This window comes from Pelophylax lessonae (assembly GCF_965119305.1).
Source record: "Pelophylax lessonae genome assembly, chromosome: 2".
NCBI lineage: Eukaryota > Metazoa > Chordata > Amphibia > Anura > Ranidae > Pelophylax > Pelophylax lessonae.
In genome coordinates, this window is record NC_138769.1 from 485,779,693 (window position 1) to 485,802,111 (window position 22,419).

Below are 22,419 nucleotides of genomic sequence, written 5' to 3' on the forward strand. Positions count from 1 at the left end.
TTCAGGACAGGACTTACAGGACCAAAAACAAGCGTCAATAAAAATGTAAGCAACCATGATCCTGACCTTATTATTATAAACTGTTCTGAACACAAAACCCTGACAACTAGAGTTGAGCGGACACCTGGATGTCCGTGTTCGGCGGGTCCGGCCGAACTTGAAAAAAAAGTCCGGGTCCGTGTCCCGGACTTTTTACGAACTTTACCCGGACACGAACCCCATTGAAGTCAATGGGGACCCGAACTTTCAGGCACTAAAATGGCTCTAAAACACCAATGAAAAGGGCTAGAGTGCTGCAAATGGCAGCAAAACATAGTTAAGAGCATGGCAAGCGCTCTGCAAAAAAATGTGGATAGGGAAATAACTTAAAACAACAAAAAAAACAGAAAAATAAAACAATGTTCTTCATCTGTGAAGGACGAGGCCCATATGGGGTAGGAGGGAGGTTGAGGTGGTGGTGGATGTGGCGGTGTCATAGGCGTGCGCACAGGGTGTGCCGGGTGTGCCTGGGCACACCCTAATCACTTAGGGCACATTAGCATTATCGCTCTGTTTGCCAGTGAGGGGATGGGAAAGATCTCCCTCGGACCTGCTCTGCCATAAGAGAAGTGCCACACACTTCTATTTCACTTTGCCAGCAGGGAGAGTAATGTACCGGGGCCATATACATGTAGGCAAACACATGCATGTGTATTTAAACTTTGGGGTGCACACCCTAATGCAATAGACTGCGCACACCTATGGGCGGTGTAGGTGGAAGCGGCGGTGGAGGAGGACGAGATAGCCAACACTGCTTTTTTTCAGTCATTTTAAATGAGGGTACACCCCAAAAGAGTGAGAAAGATCAAAAATAGAACAATGGCTGGGTAAGGTCGGTATCCATCTCTATTCTGCACAAGGTACGGAAAAGTCCTGTGGGATCAATGCCTGGTTCATTTTAATGAACGTGAGCTTGTCCACATTGTCTCTGGACAGGCGGCTGCGCTTGTCTGTGATAACGCCCCCAGCCATGCTAAATACACGTTCAGATAATACACTGGCTGCAGGGCACGCCAGCACCTCCAAGGCGTAAAGGGCAAGCTCAGGCCATGTGCCCAATTTGGAGACCCAGAAGTTGAAGGGGGCAGACCCGTCATTCACTACATGTAGGCGTGTGCACACATACTGCTCCACCATGTTGGTGAAATGCTGCCTCCTGCTAAGACGTTCCATATGAGCTGCTGGTGCTGCTGTTTGTTGTGGCGTGCTGACAAAGCTTTTCCACATTTCGGCCATGCTAACCCTGCCTTCTGAGGTGCTGGCGGTGCCCTGGTTGCGTTGGCGACCTATTCCTCCTCCTTCTCCTCCTCCTCCTTTGCCTTGGCCTTGTGCTTCCACTGTGGCCCCGCTGTCAGGTGGGAATGCCAGCAGCATCGCATCTACCAGCTTGCGCTTGTACTCGTGCATCTTGCGATCGCGCTCCAGTGAGTGAATTAAGGACGGTACGTTGTCCTTGTAACGGGAATCCAGCAGCGTGGCCACCCAGTAATCAGCACAAGTTAGAATGTGGGCAACTCGGCGGTCGTTGTGGAGACACTGCAGCATGTAATCCCTCATGTGTGCCAGGCTGCCCAGAGGCAACGAAAGGCTGTCCTCTGTGGGAGGTGTATCGTCTGTGTCCTCTGTATCCCCCCAGCCATGCACCAGTGATGGCCATGAGCTGGCCTGGGTGCCACCCTGCTGTGAACATGGTTCCATCTCCTCCTCCATCTCCTCCTCCTCATCCTCCTCATCCTCCAGAACTGTGCCCCTGCTGGACAATTGTGTCCCTGGCGTTTGTGCAGGAACCCACCCTCGGAGCCCCTTGCGAATGACTGCCCTGAAAGCCTTGGAAATGTTACCTCTTCATCCTCCTTCTCCTCCTCCTCCTCCTCATTATGTGCCACATCCTCTTCCATCATCGCCCAAATCGTTTTTTGAAGGAGGCATAGAAGTGGGATAGTTAAGCTGACAACGGCGTCATCGGCACTGGCCATGTTGGTGGAGTACTCAAAACAGCGCAACAAGGCACACAGATCTCGCATGGAGGCCCAGTTATTGGTGGTGAAGTGGTGTTGTTCCGCCGAATGACTCACGCGTGCGTGCTGCAGCTGAAACTCCACTATGGGCTGCTGCTGCTCGCACAGTCTTTCCAGCATGTGCAAGGTGGAGTTCCACCTTATGGGCACGTCACATATGAGGCTGTGAGTGGGAAGGCCGAAGTTACGCTGCAGCGCTGACAGGCGAGCAGCAGCAGGGTGAGAACGCCGAAAGTGCGCACAGACGGCCCGCACTTTCTGCAGCAGCTCTGACATATCGGGGTAATTTTTAAGGAACCTCTGCACCACCAAATTCCGCACATGCGCCAGGCAAGGGATGTGCGTCAAACCAGCTAGGCCCAGAGCTGCTATGAGATTTCGCCCGTTATCGCACACCCCCAGGCCGGGCTTGAGGCTCGCTGGCAGCAACCACTCATTTGTCTGCTGTTCCATGCTCCTCCACAACTCCTGCGCAGTGTGTGTTTTTTCCCCAAAACAGGCAAGTTTTAAAACTGCCTGCTGTCGTTTACCCCTGGCTGTGCTGAAGTTGGTGGTGAAGGTGTTACGCTGACCGGATGAGGAGGCAGTAGAGGATGAGGAAGCGGAGTAGGAGGAGTTAGGAACAGGAGGCAAACTGAAGCGCCCTGCAATCCTTGTGGTGGAAGGACATGCGCCAAATTGCTATCCGCCTCAGGCCCATCCGCCATTGCATTTACCCAGTGTGCCGTTAGGGAGATATAACGCCCCTGACCGTGCTTACTGGTCCACGTATCGGTAGTTAGGTGGACCTTGCCACAGATGGCGTTGCGCAGTGCACACCTGATTTTTTCCCCCACTTGGTTGTGCAGGGAAGGGATGGCTTGCCTGGAAAAGTAGTGGCGGCTGGGCACGATGTACTGTGGGACAGCCACCGACATAAGGCTTTTAAAACTGTGCGTCTCCACCAGACGGAATGACAGCATTTCAAAGGCCAAGAATTTTGAAATGCTGGCATTCAGGGCCCGGGATCGCGGGTGGGTAGGGAGGTACTTCTTCTTCCTCTGAAGTGTTTGGGAGATGGAAACCTGAACGCTTCCACGGAACATTGTGGAGATGGTTGGTGACCCAGGTGGTGGTGTTGCTGACAGATCGTCTGTTTGCAGGGTGGCAGGTGCCGGTATCACTACAGAGGTGGATGGAGAGGCCGAGACTGCAGCAGAAGAGGAAGCAGGAGGAGCCAGAGACCTTTCTTGGTTTTGAAGGTGTCTACTCCACTGCAGCTCGTGCTTTAGCACTTAGATGCCTGATCATGCAGGTTGTGCTCAGGTTGAGAAGGTTTATGCCTCGCTTCAGGCTCTGATTGCACAGGGTGCAAACCACTGGTGTCCTGTCATCAGCACATTTTCTGAAGAACTTCCACACTAGAGAACTCTTTTGAGCTGGCTTTGGTGCGATCGGTCCCTTGCTGCGTTGGGCAGTAGCAGGCGTAGTGTCTAGGGCACGGCCGCTCCGCTTCTGCACCCTGCTCCCTCTTCTGCTGTGCTGGTGGCTCTGTGCGACCACCGCCTCTTCCTCCAAACTACTCAGGTCACCTGCATGACCTTCATTCCATGTGGGGTTGAGGACCTCATCGTCCTCCACATCATCTTCCACCCAGTCTTCACCCCTGCCCTCCTTGTCGGTCTCCACAATTCTGAGTGCCGCAGCAGTTGGCACCTGCGTTTCGTCATCATCGGAGACGTGCTGCGATGGTCCTTCCATGTACTCATCTTGAGAAATAAGTGGTTGGGCATCGCTGCACTAAATCTCTTCCACTTCTGGGGCAGGGCTAGGTGGATGGCCCTGGGAAACCCTGCTGACAGAGTCATCAAAAAGAAGAATAGACTGCTGCATGACTTGGGGCACAGACTGCTTGCCTGATTTGCAAGGGGGTGAGGTGAAAGACGGTTGGACATTGGCTGCAGATGCCAACTCTGACCTTTCTGAAGTAGACTGGGTGGGAGACAATGTGAAGGAACTGGAGGCACTGTCAGCAACCCAATCTACTATCGCCTGTATTTCTTCTGGCCTCATCACTTCTAGAGGTGCATGATGCCCAACCAAATACTGCTGCAGGTTCTGTCGCCTACTCACACTTGAGGAAGGTGTTTCACTTGTGCGTGTAGCTGGCACAGATCGACCACGTCCTCTCCTTGCAACAGAAGCTCTACCAGCAGCACCACGACCCAGGCCACGGCCCCTATTTGACGGTCTCCTCATATTTCTGTAATTTATGATCTTACCCTAGAAAGGTGTTTATTGAATAGCGGAACAAAACAGCAACAGTATCGCACGGGTGTATCTCACAGTCAAATATGCAAACTATGCCGCAATTTAATTTTTTTTACCCCAAAAGGGTGTTTATTAAATAGCGGAATAGAAAAACAGTATACAAATACAACGGGTGTATCTCACAGTCAAATATGCAAAGTATGACGCAAATTAAATTTTTTTCACCCCAAAAGGGTTTATATTGAATAGCGGAATATAAAAAAGGATATAAAACGATGTATCTCACACGTACAAACACAGACTAGGCCCCGATTACAATTTTTTGTACCCAAAAGGGAGGATGAGGAAGAGGAGTAGGAGGAGTTCGGAACAGGAGGCAAACTGAAGCGCCCTGCAATCCTTGGCGGTGAAAGGAGATGCGCCAAACAAATTTAAAAGGTGTATCTCACACGTACCGATACAGACTATGCCGTAATTTAATTTTTTACACTCCAAAAGGGTGTATATTGAATAGCGGAATAGGAAAAATTTGATAAAACGGTGTATCTCACACGTACAAACACAGACTAGGCCCCGATTACAATTTTTTGTACCCTAAAGGCAGGATGAGGATGAGGAAGAGGAGTAGGAGGAGTTCGGAACAGGAGGCAAACTGAAGCACCCTGCAATCCTCGGCGGTGGAAGGAGATGCTCCAAACAAATTTGAAAATGTGTATCTCACATGTACCGATACAGACTATGCCGTAATTTAATTTTTTACACTCCAAAAGGGTGTATATTGAATAGCAGAATAGGAAAAATTTTATAAAACGGTGTATCTCACACGTACAAACACAGACTAGGCCCCGATTACAATTTTTTGTACCCTAAAGGCAGGATGAGGAAGAGGAGTAGGAGGAGTTCGGAACAGGAGGCAAACTGAAGCGCCCTGAAATCCTCGGCGGTGGAAGGAGATGCGCCAAACAAATTTAAAAAGGTGTATCTCACATGTACCGATACAGACTATGCCGTAATTTAATTTTTTACACTCAAACATTCTCAGCGGTGGAAGGTGCGCCCCAAAAATTTGGAAGGTGTATCTCACACGTACCGATACAGACTATCCCGCAATTTAATTATATAAAAAATATAAATATAAAAAAGGATATAAAACGATGTATCTCACACGTACAGACCCAGACTAGGCCCTGATTACTATTTTTTGTACCCCAAAGGCAGGATGAGGAGTAGGAGGAGTTCGGAACAGGCAGGAGGCAAACTGAAGCACCCATCAATCCTCGGCGGTATGAGATGCGCCCCAAAAAATTGGAAAGGTGTATCTCACACGTACCGATACAGACTATCCCGCAATTTAATTCTTTTTACCCCAAGGGTGTAGATTGAATAGCGGAATAGAAAATATATCAAAAGGTGTATGTATCTCACACATACAGACCCAGACTAGGCCCCGATTACTATTTTTTGTACCCCAAAGGCAGGATGAGGAGTAGGAGGAGTTCGGAACAGGCAGGAGGCAAACTGAAGCACCCTCCAATCCTCGGCGGTATGAGATGCGCCCCAAAAAATTGGAAAGGTGTATCTCACACGTACTGATACAGACTATCCCGCAATTTAATTCTTTTTACCCCAAGGGTGTAGATTGAATAGCGGAATAGAAAATACGATATCAAAAGGTGTATGTATCTCACACGTACAGACCCAGACTAGGCCCCGATTACTATTTTTGTACCCCAAAGGCAGGATGAGGAGTAGGAGGAGTTCGGAACAGGCAGGAGGCAAACTGAAGCACCCTGCAATCCTCGGCGGTATGAGATGTGCCCCAAAAATTGTAAAGGTGTATCTCACACGTACCGATACAGACTATCCCGCAATTTAATTGTTTTTACCCCAAGGGTGTAGATTGAATAGCGGAATAGAAAATATGATATCAAAAGGTGTATGTATCTCACACGTACAGACCCAGACTAGGCTCCGATTACTATTTTTTGTACCTCAAAGGCAGGATGAGGAGTAGGAGGAGTTCGGAACAGGCAGGAGGCAAACTGAAGCACCCTGCAATCCTCGGCGGTATGAGATGCGCCCAAAAAATTGGAAAGGTGTATCTCACACGTACCGATACAGACTATCCCGCAATTTAATTCTTTTTACCCCAAAGGGTGTAGATTGAATAGCGGAATAGAAAATATGATATAAAATTGGTGATTTTTCAATAGCACATGTGAACACAGCAGTGTCTTATATCAGCCAGCTCTGCTGCAGGCTATGAAGGGAAAAAAAAAAGAAAATTCCCCTTTAAGTTTGTAATTTTTAAATAGATTAGTACAGACTATGCCACAATTTAATTTTTTTTAACCCAAAAGGGTGTATATATTGAATAGTGGAATAGAAAAATGTGTATAAATTTTAAAATCACTAGCACATGTGAACACAGCAGTGTCTTATATCAGTCAGCTCTGCTGCAGGCTATGAAGGGAAAAAAAAAAGAAAATTCCCCTTTAGGTTTGTAATTTTTAAATATATTAGTACAGACTATGCCACAATTTAATTTTTTAAACCCAAAAGGGTGTATATTGAATAGTGGAATAGAAAAAAGTGTATAAATTTTAAAATCACTCAATAATAGCACATGTGAACACAGCAGTGTATTATCACAGTCAGCAGCACTGATGGAAAAACGCTGCACACAACTGACTGATAAAAAAGATTTTTTTCTCCCTCCTCCTCAGCGGGCAAAAAGATTGTGTTCACTGCACCACCCCACACACAGCAAAATCAATGTAGAACACTGACCCTGCCTATTCTCCAGCCTCGCCCTAAAATGATCGATAAGATCGGTCACTGGCACTGCAAACCCCCCACACAGCAAAATTGATGTAGAACACTGACCCTGCCTATTCTCCAGCCTCGCCCTAAAATGCTCTAATAACTCGCCCTGCCTGCACTCCGACCTGACCCTGAATTCTTTTCGGACACAATATAATTTTTCACTGTCTGTCCCTAATCAGCAGCCAGCACGTATGATGTGTGCTCTGTCCCTAATCTCCAGCAGAATGACGCAGCGCGCTGGGTCTCGAACTTATAAAAACATGGTCACATGCTTCAGATGGCCAATCACAGCTACTAATACATTAGTAGGCATGGCTGGGATGGCTTAAGGCACACCAGTTAAACGCTTGTTGATTGGCTGTTGAAAGCCCGCCATTAAAAGCGCGCCATTACATATAAACCTGGAAATAAAATGACCGAACACGGATTTTAAACCCGAACATACAGTAAAGTTTTCGGGTCCGTGTTCGGGTAACAAAAATCCAATTATTCGGTACGAACACGAATAATACAGTCCGTGTTCACTCAACACTACTGACAACTCATTCATATCTGGGAACTTTCCAGACCTGGTCTGGAGGCTTTTAAGTCTTATCTCCAGGATGCAAGGACTTTCCTCTGGCTCAGTCCTCTCCCCTTCTGCCGTTGAAAAAGGAATGTTGCCTGATTGAAGAACTTTAAGGGGCACTAATATGGCACAGGTAAGGAGATCAGGAATTCCAATTTTATGTTGGCTTTCCAATCTGCATTCTTGGTCCAGGTCAATGAAAGTACTGATGCCAGATAAAGCTAGGCTACTGCTAATTGCAAGTCTCATTTTAACAGTTAAACCAAATTTTTACAATGAATCCTTATAGGCTCCTTAAAAAATTCTAATGAATCCTATCAACTACACCTAACCCCTAATTAACACCCTAGCCCTTGACCATAAACCTAACCATAACATATCCTTCAATAACTCCTAAAGTTATGTATAAACCCCAACCAGCACTCACATCACATGGCAAAGGCACAGTTGTATCTTTTTCAGGTTACTGTACATCTGCATCAGGAAAATAAATAAAACAATATTTTTCTTATGAAGTCATTGGCCATTCATTTTCTTTCCCATAGCCAGCAGAAATACAGTCTCATATAAAGTTATTCATACAGCCACAATATTCCAATATAATTAAAACTGAACTCAAGGCAGATAGAAAAAACACTAATTAATGCAGCTCTGTATTCATTAACCACTTGCCGTTCCTAACCAGGCCAATTTTCAGCTTTCAGTGCGCTCACATTTTGAATGACAAGAACTCAGTCATGCAACACTGTACCTATATGACATTTTTTTTCCTTTTTTCCAAACAAATAGAGCTTTCTTTTGGTGGTATTTGATCATCAATGGGTTTTTTTTTTCTTTTGTGCTATAAATGATAAAATATTGAAAATTTTGAAAAAGAAAAAAAAAATGTATTAGTTTCGGTTATAACATTTTTCAAATTAGTAATTTTTCTTCCTAAATTTTGGCCGAGAGTTTTGCTGCTACATATCTTTGGTAAAAACAACCGAATAAGTATATATTATTTGGTCTTTGTGAAGATTATAGAGACTACAAGCTTTGGTTCCGATTACTGACAATTGACCACACGTGACCCCTTTTTGAAAAGTAGACATTCCAATGTATTTAGTAAGAGGATGGTGAGTGAGTGAGGCATGAGTTTCTTGAATTTGTATTTTTTTCCCACAATTCTTTGCAAATTTTTTTTTTCTTCCACAAAATTGTCTTATTACCAAGTTATTTCTCACACACTGTATAGGCATACTTGCAACTACACCCCAAAACACATTCTGATACTCCTGCTGAGTATGGCAATACCACATGTGTGAGACTTTTACACAGCCTGGCCACATACAGATGCCTAACATGCAAGTAGCACCTCCAGGGGTTCTAGGAGCATACTATACATTTCACATATAATTTCCTGACTACCTATCCCAGTTTTGAAGGCCCCGGAGCACTAGGACAATAGAAATGCCAACAAAATGACCCCATTTTGGAAAGCAAACACCCCAACAAAAAATCTAGGAGGCATTATGAGCCTTTTGAACACGTCATTTTTTTCCACAATTTTTTCAAAAATGTGAAAAGAAAACGAAAATATATTTTTTTTTACACAAAATTTAGTTCCATTTATAGAATATTTCTAACACATAGTATGTACATAGCAAAAATTGCACCCCAACATGCATTTTGATACTCCTCCTGAGTATACTACCCATTACACTTTTGTGGCATGGATAAACACTGATGTGACATAGATGAACACTGACGTTGCATAGATGTGGCACAGATGAGACACAGATGGGCATAAATGTGGCACAGATGGGCATGAATGAGGCATGGATGAGACACAGATGGGTATGAATGAGGCATGGTTGAGGCATGGGTGAGGCACAGATGGGCATGAATGAGGCATGGATTAGGCACAGATGGGCAATAATGGGGCACAGATGAGGCACAGATGGGCATGAATGAGGCCCATATGAGGCACGAATGGGCAAGAATGAGGCACATATGGGCATGAATTAGGCACAGATGGGCAGGGGTGAGGCACAGATTGGCATTAATGAGGCACGGATGAGGCACAGATGGGCATGAATGAGGCACAGATTGGCATGAATGAGGAATGGATAAGGCACAGATGGGCATGAATGAGGCATGGATGTGGCACAGGTGGGCATGAATGAGACATGGATGGGCATGAATGAAGCACATATGAGGCACGAATGGGCATTCAAGAGGCACAGAATAGGCACAGATGGGCATTAATGAGGCCCAGATGGGCATGGATGAGGCACAGGTGGGCATGGACAAGGAACATGTAAAACCAGATTATTAAAACCCGCGCTAAGAGAACATAAATAGATATAAATAAAAAGTGTATGTCCTGAAGCTGCTACTCACTAAGGTAAAAACCCAGAATTACTAAAATCAGTCAAAAGGCAGCGCTAACTGGTATATAAAAATTTGAAAAATATGTATAATGTGAATGTTATTAAATAAATTTGTGCATAGTATGATCAATAAAATTCATACAAAATAAAGTGCATAATGTGATCAATAAATACAAAATTCATATATATTAAAGTGCATAAATAAGGTGCAATCATAAATTGTCCATAGTGCAAACATATGCAGTAGTGCAAAAAATATTTGAATCAAAGTGCAGTCCAAAATGGTTCCCTTGGATGGAACTAAAGTGCTGGAAAAGTGCTCAAAGTGATCCACATAAGTGCCCAAGTGTTCTCAGGAAAGAAACCCCCTATGGGGATGCACTCATCAGATCAAGGATAAAGACAGGCCTTAAACTGACATAATATCCCCTGGACGGATGGATGGATCCAGCACAGCCTCTAAGATATCTTTGTAATGTCTCCTCTCCACTTTCTCCACGACCATATATTTAAAAGAAGGGGACGGAGCCAGACATAGTGAAGCCCGTATGTGTTTTTATTTCATAAACAAAAGAATATTACTCACAAAAGTGTAGTTGTAATCAGCATTGGATTAAGCAATCACTACAAGTCATCCCACTTCTGCGTACGCTGCCGGCGTGCGTTCCATGGTGGTTCCAGGAAGTGAGGTTGTGTGATGCTCCTCTGCCAGGAAGTGCGTCAACGCGTTTCACCCGCCTATTTTGGGCGTCATCAAAGACAGGGAACCATTTTGGACTGCACTTTAATTCAAATATTTTTTGCACTACTGCATATGTTTGCACTATGGACAATTTATGATTGCACCTTATTTATGCACTTTAATATATATGAATTTTGTATTTATCGATCACATTATGCACTTTATGTTGTATGAATTTTATTGATCATACTATGCACAAATTTATTTAATAACATTCACATTATACATATTTTTCTAATTTTTATATACCTGTTAGCGCTGCCTTTTGATTGATTTTGTGGACAAGGAACAGATGGGCATTAATAGGGCACAGATGGGCATGAATGAGGCATGGATGAGGCAAAGATGGGCATGAATGAGGCACAGGTGAGCACTGCTGCAGTCTCCCTCCTCTCAGGATAGAGCTGAATCGAACAAGCACAAGTTTGTTGACAAATGATTTCTCCGTCATTGGATGCATTGATCATGTGGTAAAGGCCTGCTGTCATTGGCCCTTTATTGTGATCCGTGATGTGCCTGGTCCAGTGAACCGGTCGAATATGGACACTCTCGTGTGCGCACCCCAGGGGGCAAGCGGGAAGTGCAAGTTCAGGAGGACGTCCCTGTACGCCCTCCAAGAACTAGCCGACCGTGCTGTAGCAGTCATTTGGCTTTGGTCTGGTTGGCAAGTGATTAATACATCCTTAGAGGCTTGTTCACACCAGGTGCATTGACCTGCGTTGCTTTGCATTGATCAGTGTAGGCTCAACTCAAGGACCCTGGGAAAGCAAGATTAATACATCCTTAGAGGCTTGTTCACATCAGGTGCATTGACCTGTGTTGCTTTGCATTGATCCGTGTAGGCTCAACTCAAGGACGTTGGGAAAGCAATTTTATTTCTATGTGCCTATTTCACACCATAAAAGTGCATTGCATAAAAATGCAGCATGTCTGCATTTTATGCAATGGACTAAAAGTGCTTTGATTTGACTGGGTATCAACCTATTGCAGTCTCTATACAACGAATCTCCGAGTGGGGAAGGGAGACGCACAGCAAGGAGCCAATCAGTTGTGCTCTAGTGTAAGGAGCATGCTGATAGAAGAAAGCCAACTGCCCAAGAGATGAGCTCACCAGCCTGTGGCTTCTCTCACGGTTATGCTGTGTGGGATAGCTGTGTATATCCCTGGACAGGATGGAGAAAAATACAAATCCTTTGGCAGGTAAAACTGTCCCCATATATTCATTTCATTTGTGTAGTATACTGTTTATATAGAGTTCAGCTTTAAAGTGGAAGTTAAGTCTTTTTGAATTGTACCTACAGGTAAGCCTTTAATAAGGCTTGCCTGTAGGTAGAGTGAATATCTTATTTAGGGGACATTCACACTGCATGTAACCAGTGCCATCCCTTCAGAGCTCTGTGCTGCAGCCCTAACTCCCACGTGCATGCACGAGAGTGACATCATCACGGCTTAGGCCAATCGGACGGCCGGAGCACTTGAACCCAGAAGGAAGACTGGGTGAAGATAGAAGCGCTGTCAGTGTGCCACTGGAGGGCTTTGTTTCAAGGTAAGTATTTCATAATGTGCTAGTATGCAATGCATGCTAGCACATCATGCAGATGTCTTGTAGGCTTTTTGTTTGTTTGTTTGTTTGTTTGTATGGTTTTTTTAAAGGTGCAGTTTACTACCGCTTTAATGACCAGTAAAACAAGAAAACAGTCTGGTGAAAAAGGTGATCCCAGCAGACAGGGATTCCTATGGATTGTACGGGTTTTTAGCCTACAAGCTCTAGTGATGAAAATACCACCCTGCTTACCCTGTAATCAAATGTTATTTACATTTAATTAAAAATCCTGATGGCAAGAGTTTGTCAGATCATAGAGCGAGAACAGTGAAAGACAAAGACATTCACACTTCTTCTACATTCCAAATCAAAACTGTACATAGTTCATATTTAAATGTCATCCAAAGGGGCATTAGACTATAAGAGAAATGTGTAAAGTTGACATTTATTAGGTAAAAATCTAAAAAATTATAGAAGTGTCTGTAAAATGCATACATGCTCTGAAAGATAGCTATAAAGAGAAATCAGAAAAAAATCACAAAACTGTAAACACATACATATGCATATATTCGAATAGTTTTACAAATACATACTGCGTATGAATATATATATATTGTACTAGCACATACCAATTTCATTGAAGCCACTATATCCAAGTTCCTGTCTACTCAGACCAAGGTTTTCCAGATCCATACACTTAAAGCCTCGGGGACATTGGTATCCTTCTCCATCTGGTGAACAATGAGTATCCGGAATGGCAAGATTATTCCAAGTCACATTTCTGGAATAAAAAAATAATAAAGAAAGAAATGCAGTCAAGCTTACAATTACAATACTGACATTATTTCATAGACAAAGGGTAACACTGGAATTTCAAAGGCAAGCTGCAGTGGTTTTGGGTCTTTTTTTTTTTTTTTTTAGTTTTTTTAATTTATAGACTTAACTTATAACAAATATTTTCTTTTTTTATTGAATGCATATATATATACAATAATTGTACTATATACATGGCTTTGAATGTCTAGGTAACTTTTGATTTTCTAAAGAAAGAGCAGTGTATTTGCATTTCAGGCAGGCCTCTGCCATTAAAACCGTGGATGGGGCCTTATGAGACAGGGGGATGGTGAAATGCTTCAACTCATTCAAGTATAAATTTTAGCTTGAGCTACTGGGCTTTGTAAAAAAACAAAACAAAAAAAAAAACGGCTTTTATCATAGGGAGAAACTGGAAAACATGAAAGCCTAAAGCTCCACCAAAAAGCCTAAAGCTCTACCTACCAGCAGAAATGAGAATGTATAATATTAACCACTTGCCGACCTCCCGCCGCAAATTTACTGCGGCAGGCGGGCTCGGCTGTGCGAAACGACGTAGCCCTACGTCGGTCGCGTGCGTGGTGCTGGGGGGGTGAGCACTAGGCAGTGGGAATGCCGTTCCACGTGACTGGTGGCAGCGATTGCTGCCGGGCACCCGCAATCTCTTCTCGTAGAGAGAGAAGGACGGTCAGCTGTTGTAAACACAGCTGACCGTTCTTCTCTCTGAAATTATCACAGGTCTCCGTGGTCATTTCAGAAGCCCATTCCCCATACAATTGGAAAACACTCCCCTAGGCTCACACTTAACCCTTTGATCACAACTGTGCTAACCCCTTTCCTGCCAATGTCATTATTACAGTAAAAGTGCATATTTCTAGTACTGATTACTATAGTAATGTCACTGGCCCCCCCCCCAAAAGTATCAAAAATGTCAGTTAGGGGTCCGATCTGTCCGCCGCAATGTTGCAGTCCCGCTAAAAACCACAGATCACTGCCACTAGTAAAAAAATAAAAAAATAAATAAAAATGACATAAATCTTCCCCCTAGCTTGTAGAGGCGATAACTTTTGTGCAAACGAATCAAAATACGCTTATTGCTATTTTTCTTACCAAAATTATGTAGCAGAATACAAATTGGCTTAAAATGATGAAAATTTTTGATTTAACATTTTTTTTTCGGGAATATTATTAAGCAGAATGTGAAAAATATTGTTTTTTTTTTTTTCAGAATTGTCGCTAATTTTTGGTTTTTAGCACAAAAAAATTAAAATCGCAGAGGTGATCAATTACCACCAAAAGAAAGCTCTATTTGTGGGAGAAAAAAGGACATCAATTCTATTTTGGTGTAATGTCGCATGACCGCGCAATTTTCCTTTAAAGTAACGCAGTACCGAATCACAAAAAATGGCCTGCTCACTAAGGGCGCAAATCCTTCTTTGAAATGACTTCTCAAAGTGTATCAGTTAAATGAAGAAAACTTCTACTTGTTTATCATCTGCATGCATTTTACTATGCACATTTTTATATACTGTATGTGTGCTATTAAAAAGTATCATTAATCACTAAAAATTTTAATTTGCATATGTCTTTGACATTACCCAGCTGCATACAGCAGGATTCTACTGAGCAAATGTAAGGTATTTTTTGGAAGTACCTAGTTAATCCTGCCCTTCCATACACCTCCCTATTGGCTATGGCAATGCAATGGCAGCCAATTCTCTGTCTGCTACATTGCCACCTTTAACCAGCTGCCAACCACCCACTGCACATTTACTGTGGCAAGGTGGCATGGCTGCGCGAATCTACATACCTGTAATGTAAACACAGGCACAGAAAATTATGCAATCTCCCCTCCAGGAGCCCTTTGTGGTTACAGCGAGCAAGGAGAGAGCATCTACTGTGAGTACACAAGCACTCGCTGACACCAGTACACGTAGGCACATAGTTCACCCCCTGATCACCTCCAGTTAACACACACACTAAACCCTTTCATTACTAGTATAGTGTCTAAATGGATCAATATCTTTGATCAGATCAGAACTATACTAGCGTCCCCAGTAGTATAGTATAGTGTTCCCAAAACCCAGCGTTAGCAGGATCAGCCCAGACACCTGTATCAGTAGATCCCTGTCACTTCCGATACACAGAACACAAAACCGCAGAGTCAGGCCTGATCTCTGCTAGCGCTAGCAGTTAAATTTTTTGGTAGCGATTCAAGTGGATGAGTCTCACTAGGTACCTATAAATTTATTTGCCAAAATGTCCAAACAGAGGTACACTAGTGAAGAGGCCTACATGATGCTGAGCATGACAGATGAGAGCGATGGGGGAAACCTCACTGTCAGAATCTGGCTCAATATTCGAACCTGTAGAGAGCAGTGACACCCTGATGATGGAGTAGTGGTCCCTGCTAAGGTCAGACGTACCTGACCCTGTTCCCAGGTTGCTGAGGTGCAACAATTGCATGGTTCTCGTATGCAGCAGAGTGTCAGTACCAGTGCAGCTCAATCTTCTGGTGAATTGGCGAGCCCCAGTGGCCTAGTACATCCTGGTCATAGAGTCCCAAAAGTGCAGTTCAAGCTGGTGTTCAAGTAGTGTCCCGCAGCCACCAAGAATTCAAAGACAGGCCCGTAGAGCCCATAGTGTCTTTTCTGATGTGCTTGAAAATCCTGATTAAGAGCCTACCACTTCTACAGTGCCCGTACGTCCCCCATTCACTGGCCAACCCGGAATTCAGGTGGAAAGATGATTTTACTCCCCTTGGTTTTTATATGCTTTTTTTCACAGAAGATCAGTACAGATCTATTGTGGACCAAAGCAATTTATATGCTGATCAATTTATTGCCGCAAACCCAAATTTGACCCTTGCAAGGAAACGTATCACTGTTTCCAAATTTAGGACCTTTCTGGGCCTATTCCTCATCATGGACATTACTAAAAAAATGTGAGCTTACAGTCATATTGGTCTATTGACCCAATTCATCATATGCCTGTGTTCTATGCTGCCATGGCCAGGACTAGATACGAGCAAATCTTGCGATTCATGCATTTCAATGACAAATAACTCTGTTGTCCTTGGGGTGATCCTGGATGTGACCAGCTCCACAAAAGTCATCCCCTCATAAATCCCTTCAACCAAAAATCTGCAGCTTTGTTTATGCCCCAAAAAGCTATCTGCTTTGATGAGTCCCTGATTAGGTTTTCTGGCCGCCTTATTTTCAAACAGTTTCTCCCCAGCAAGCATGCCAGATAGGGGTCAAGATGTATAAGCTTTGTGACAGGGCAACAGGCTATACATGTAGTTTACGGATTTACGAGGGAAAAGATAGCAGTGTGGAGCCCCCCGACTGCCCAAACTACATAGGGAGCAGCAGAAAGATTGTTTGAGGTTTGGGGGTCACACTTTTGGAAAGGGGTACCATTTATACATGGGCAATGCCACTTTTTAGTCACCTTTTTGATTCTGGAATTGGTGCATGTGGCACAGTGCGACCTAATCGTCGGGGCTTCCCCCAATGGCTTTCAGATTCCCAACTTAGATTTTGGGGGGGGGGGGGAGAGAGCCTGCTTGAAGTGCAAAACATTTCTTTCAGTGAAGGGGAAGGACACACGGAATGTTTTTGTTCTGTCTTCCATTCACGCAGATATGACAGTCCAAATTACGATGATGACTGGTGTTGTTGAGAAGCCCCTTTGTTTCCACAACTACAACCTTAACATGGGAGGGGTGGACTTCAATGACCAGATGATGACGCTGTACTTAATTACCCGTAAGGCCAGACACTGGTACAAAAAGTGTCTGTATGCTTATTCCAATTGCCTCTGCTGAACGCTTATGTGCCATACAAAGCATCAGGAAGAAGTGTATCCTTCCGAAAATTCCAGGAAGAGATCATCACAGCCCTTCTGTATCCACAAGGTGCTGTGGCCCAAAATCACAATCCAGATGGAGTGAGCCGGCCCCAAATAAGATGTCGTGTCTGTATAAAACGTGGATATAGGCATAACACCTGCTATTTTTGTCCCTCCTGTCCTAGGCCAACCTGGTTTCTTAATCGGGGACTGTTTCCATCACTACCACACACTAGTAGACTAATAGTATAGGGTACAGCATGGCACAGTCTAGGGCACACTTTCACACAGGGTCTCGAAAGATGTTAGATGGCTATCACATTTTGGGAGACCCTAACCTGGAATGTTTAAAGTTTTTTTACAGTTACAAAAAAGTGTAAAAAAAGTAAAAAAAAGAAAAACGTAAAAAATAAAAAAATACATAAAAAAGCCAAAAATTGTTTTCGTTTTATTGAGTTCATTTTCTGTTCCTCCTGTACTTTATAATATACTTCTATACTGCAATGTTTTATTGTTACTGTTTTTCATTGTTAACCATAGTTTGCTGTGCAGATACCACCATTCTACTGTTTTGCCATACTATATACTTTTATATTGTAATGTTTTATTGTTACTGTGTTTTTCATTGTTAACCATAGTTTGCTTTGCAGATACTGCCATTCTGCTGTTTTACTGTACTGTATACTATTATATTGTAATGTTTTTTTGTTACTGTGTTTTATTGTTATCCATTGTTTGCATTTGCAGGTACACCCATCAGCTGCAGCACTGATCTGTTTATCCTGACAGCAACAGAGTTTGCTTTCATCATATATGCAAATCAATGATTGCAGCACTGTAGGAGGTGATTTCACCACCGCAGTTAAAAAAAGAGCCTATATATAGCGAAGCATAGGGAATGGGGTGGACACAGAGGGCGGATCTCCCTTATGCTTCGCCATATTTTTTTTTACACTTTTCTTGGCAGAGATTTCTTCGTCCACATCGAATGATGTGGATGGAGGAATCGGTTATGTTCTTTTTTTTAATTCAGCCCATTTTCCTTTTCTTCCTTTTCTTTCTTCATTTTCCAAAACAAATGAGAGCTGCAAAATACTCACTTTGCCTCTTAGCAAATATCTTCATTTTCCCAAGAATTGTGGGAAAAAAATTACAACTTCAAAAAACTCACCATGCCTCTTACTAAATACCCTGGAATGTCTACTTTCCAAAAAGGGGTAATTTGAGAGGGGTTTGTACTGCCCTGCCATTTTAGCACTTCAAGAAATAAGATAGGCAGTCAGAAAGTAAAAGCTGCGTAAATTCCAGTATATATACCATAGTTTGTAGGAGCTATAACTTATTGAGATTTTTATTTATCAAAGATGTGTAGCTAAATACATTTTGGCCTAAATGTATAACAAAACTTGAGTTTATTGATGCCGGGCACCCGTGATCGCTCCACATAGAAACATGGCTGACCTTTGTTCTGTCAGTAATGAACACAGGGATCCTGTGTCCCTCCTATTTAGGAAAACACAAGTCTCTGTGTTCATGCAGCAAGCCCATCCCCCACACATTTAGAAAGCACCCCCTAGGGACACATTTAACCCTTTGATTGCCCCTGGTGTTAACCTCTTCCCTGCCAGTGTCATTAGTATAGTAACAGTGCATATTTTTAGCACTGATTACTGTAGTAATGTCACTGGTCCCCCCCAAAATTGTCAAAAATGTCAGTTAGGTTTCCAATCTGTCTGCCGCAATGTTGCAGTCTCGCTAAAAATCGCTGATTGTCGCCATAACTAGTAAAAAAACAAATACATAAATACAAATGATATAAATATTTGTAGACGCAATAACTTTTGAGCAAACCAATCAACATACACTTATTGGGATATTTTTTACCAAAAATATGTAGCTGAATAGAGATTGGCCTAAAATGATAAAATAATTTGATTTTTAATTTTTTTTTTATTAGGAATTTTTTATAGCAGAAAGTAAAAATATTGTTTTTTTTTCCCAGAATTGTCGCTATTTTTTTGTTTATAACCAAAAAATAAAATTCGCAGAGGTGATCAAATATCACCAAAAGAAAGCTTTATTTGTGGAGAAAAAAGGACATCAATTTTTTTTGTGTACAGTGTCGCACTTTAACTTTAACTGCGCAATTGTCAGTTAAGGTAATGCAGTGCCGTATTGCAAAAAAGGGCCTGGTCATTAAAGGGAAAAACCTTCTGTCCAGAATTGGATAATAAATTAATAACATTCAAAATGTAGAAATAGCCAAAGAAAAGAAATAGCCTAAAAAGATTTGATTTTGTCCCATTGGCAGAGAATGATTGTAACAGAAGTTTTATTGGACGAATGCTTCCATCCTACAGCAGCTGCCTTCACCCCCCTCCCCCCAATTTGCTGATCCCCTGCTCAGCTGATCCCCTTCTGATCCTTTATTCTGCTTATCTCCGACTCTGTTGATTATCCACCACTCAGTTTCCCACTTAATCCTCGCTCCGGTCCCCGCTCACCTTCCTGCAGTATCACGTCCATGCTGTACACCATGTGTGATATCTGCTGATCCCCTGCTCACCTCCCTGATGCTCCACACTGAAAAACCATAGCCTGGATGTGAACACAAAGCACAGCCAGGGTTGTACACATGGCTGAATCAACGGAGGTGCTGGGGGGTTGTGCCCCCCCAGATTACAGTTATGCCCCTCCCAAAGCTCCCTGACCAACTCCCCTTCACTTGGATGCTCTGCCTAGCCACTGAGCTCCTTTCCAATCCCATCACAGCACACGGCTCCTTCTCCCTACACTACACACAGCTGAGATTGTATTCCTTTACACACAGCCTTAATCTCCACAGTTTATAACTGGCTATTGCAGCTACATTGCCATTCTGACCAGGGAATTTCACAGGTCAGAATTGAAACATAGCAGCCAGCTACCCACTATGCAGATTGTGGCTGTGTAGAGGAATGTGATTTCAGCTGTGTGTAGTGTGGGAAGGAGGAGCTGTGTGATGTTCTTGGATGGGAAAGGAAGTCTGCGGAGTGCCCTGCCAGCAGTGATCCCTGTTCTTTGCCTCTCCAGCAGTGATCCCTGTCCTCTGCCTCTCCAGCAATGATCCCGGTCCTCTGCCTCTCCAGCGGTGATCTCTGTCCTCTGCCTCCCCAGCGGTGATCTCTGTCCTTTGCTTCTCTAGCACTGATCCCTGTCCTCTACCTCTCCAGCAACGATCCCTTTCCTCTGCCTCTCCAGCAGTGACCCCTGTCCTCCACCCTGCTAACCTCGGTCCTCTGTCCTACTGACCTCCTGTACATCCTGTACATTCCCATGCTGACATTCCATCCTTTGCCCTTCTGACTCCCTGTACACTGCACTAAAAACCAATAGCTTCTGTACACTGCCCTACAAACTGCTGACGCCCTTTACACTACCCTGCTGACAAACTGCTTATCCCCTTTACACTACCCTGCTGACATCCCATCTCCTGACCCCCGTGACATTTTTTACTGCACCCCCACATCAGACAGGCTAGATCTGGTTGTATACATGCCACGGCCGCAATGCTGTGCTTCGGCATGCCTGTTGTGGGGTGCTTGCAACGTGGTTGTCCGGTAATTAGAGGATTAAAAAAGACAGTGAAGAGGCAATACAATGCCTCATCACCACCTATTTACTGCTGTCAGAAAAGTGATCCTAAAGCGTATTGCGCTTCAGACAGCAAAGCAAGTCTAAAGGAGGCCATAAACTTCTTTGGGGGTTTTGAGATGCCGCAAAGCATGATGAATGCAACATGGGGTATAATTTCTGAAGCAAAGCAAACTCAATATGTACAGAACAGTAAGGTAACTATTTTATTTGGCGAAAGGCGATTTGATTAGCATTCAGAGTGCTTAAAAAAGTGTGTTGAATGCCACATTTTGAAGCAAGTGCAAACATGGCCTTAGTTGCAGAACTCAGTCATATACTATGTTTATAGGAAGACTCTAATAGATACATTACATTATTTTTTTCTGCGTGTGTTTTTACAGGACATAAAATAGCAACACAATGAGTTCATGAAATAGTAGCACATACTTGTTTAGTGGTTATTTTCAACAACTCTCACAACTATTTTTACTTGAAGTGTGTACTGTATGTGTTTTTGTGTGTGTATACTGTTGTGTGCTGTGTGTGTGTATGACGTGGGGGGATTTTTAATTTTATTCCACCAGCATAATAATTACGCAGCCCAGCTGAGCTTAGTCAACATCTGCTGTCTACAAATCATTTAATAAGTCAATCACATAATGAGGCCTAGGTCTTTATATTTCCAGCTATATTTAACAGAGATTTAATTGATAAAACATATATTCATGTAAGATGTTTATATAATTTATTCAAAAACTATTATTCTCCTCACATACTATGCCACAGTGTTAAAATCAATCTTCAGTGCACTTTGAATGACCATTGCAATAAAAAGGACAAAATCAGCCGGGAGGAATTGACCTTTCGCTGTCCAAAAATAGCACATCTCTTTGCAGCTTTTACCATGTGCAAAATTCAATAAAACATAGTTGCTGGGATTTTATGTTGCCTATAAATTTAGCCTATTTGCTGTAAACTTCCAGGTAGTGTAAACTTTTAATATTGTATTTGAGTGTATATTGTAACTCTTTCTGCCACAGTAATTGGTTCAAATATCTCCATATACACAATTTTCTACATAACATTGAACTCTGCTGGGCTTATTTAATAGGGCAAGGTGCAATGCACAAAGAAATCAGCAAACTGTAATTGGATTGCTATAGCTTGCTGCTTATAGCACTTTATATTTACTGCTCCACCACTTTGATGAAGAAGCATGCATTGTGAATCAAACCACACAGTGCGGAAAGTAGGTGCAGGCTGGTATTTTGGAAACTCTAACATTTGCCACAAGGGTCAATATGAACTTCTGTGGAAAGTAACAATAGACAACATTACATTTTACTGCAGTCTTTACCCATTTTGTATTCAGACCTACTGTAATTTCTTATCATGCTTCCAGTGATGTTACAAGTATACTCCAGTATACTCCATGCATACAGGGAGTACAGCCTACCTTCTCAGCACATTTTAACCGGACATAGCTGTCCAACCAGTCTACCTATTGCCCCCTTTTGCATAACAATCAATTGTCCCTGATTTGGAGGGACTGTTTTTCTTTTGGAACTAAATTTCTCTGCTCTGCTTTTCTCCTCTTTTTGGTCTGATGTGTGGATCTCTATAAAAAATGTGATATTTAACTTCCATAAGTGTTAAGTGGCATGAAAGCTTTTATCCAACCTCTAAATAATGCACTTGTTATTTTGAAGAGTCAGTATAATGGAAATATAGTGGTGAAAATGCAGCGTGTGTGTAATAAAATATCACAGAAACAGTAGTGT

General features: G+C 43.0%; 1 protein-coding gene across 2 annotated transcripts in view; it reads right to left on the reverse strand.

Annotated features, from left to right (window-relative positions):
- Nucleotides 1-22,419, reverse strand: part of NALCN (sodium leak channel, non-selective) — an 897,007-nt gene that overhangs the window by 580,161 nt on the left and 294,427 nt on the right. For both annotated transcript variants that reach the window (XM_082245388.1, XM_082245387.1), the window contains one exon: nucleotides 12,988-13,139. In XM_082245388.1, coding sequence (XP_082101514.1) covers nucleotides 12,988-13,139 — 152 coding nt within the window. The remainder of the gene's footprint in view (nucleotides 1-12,987; nucleotides 13,140-22,419) is intronic.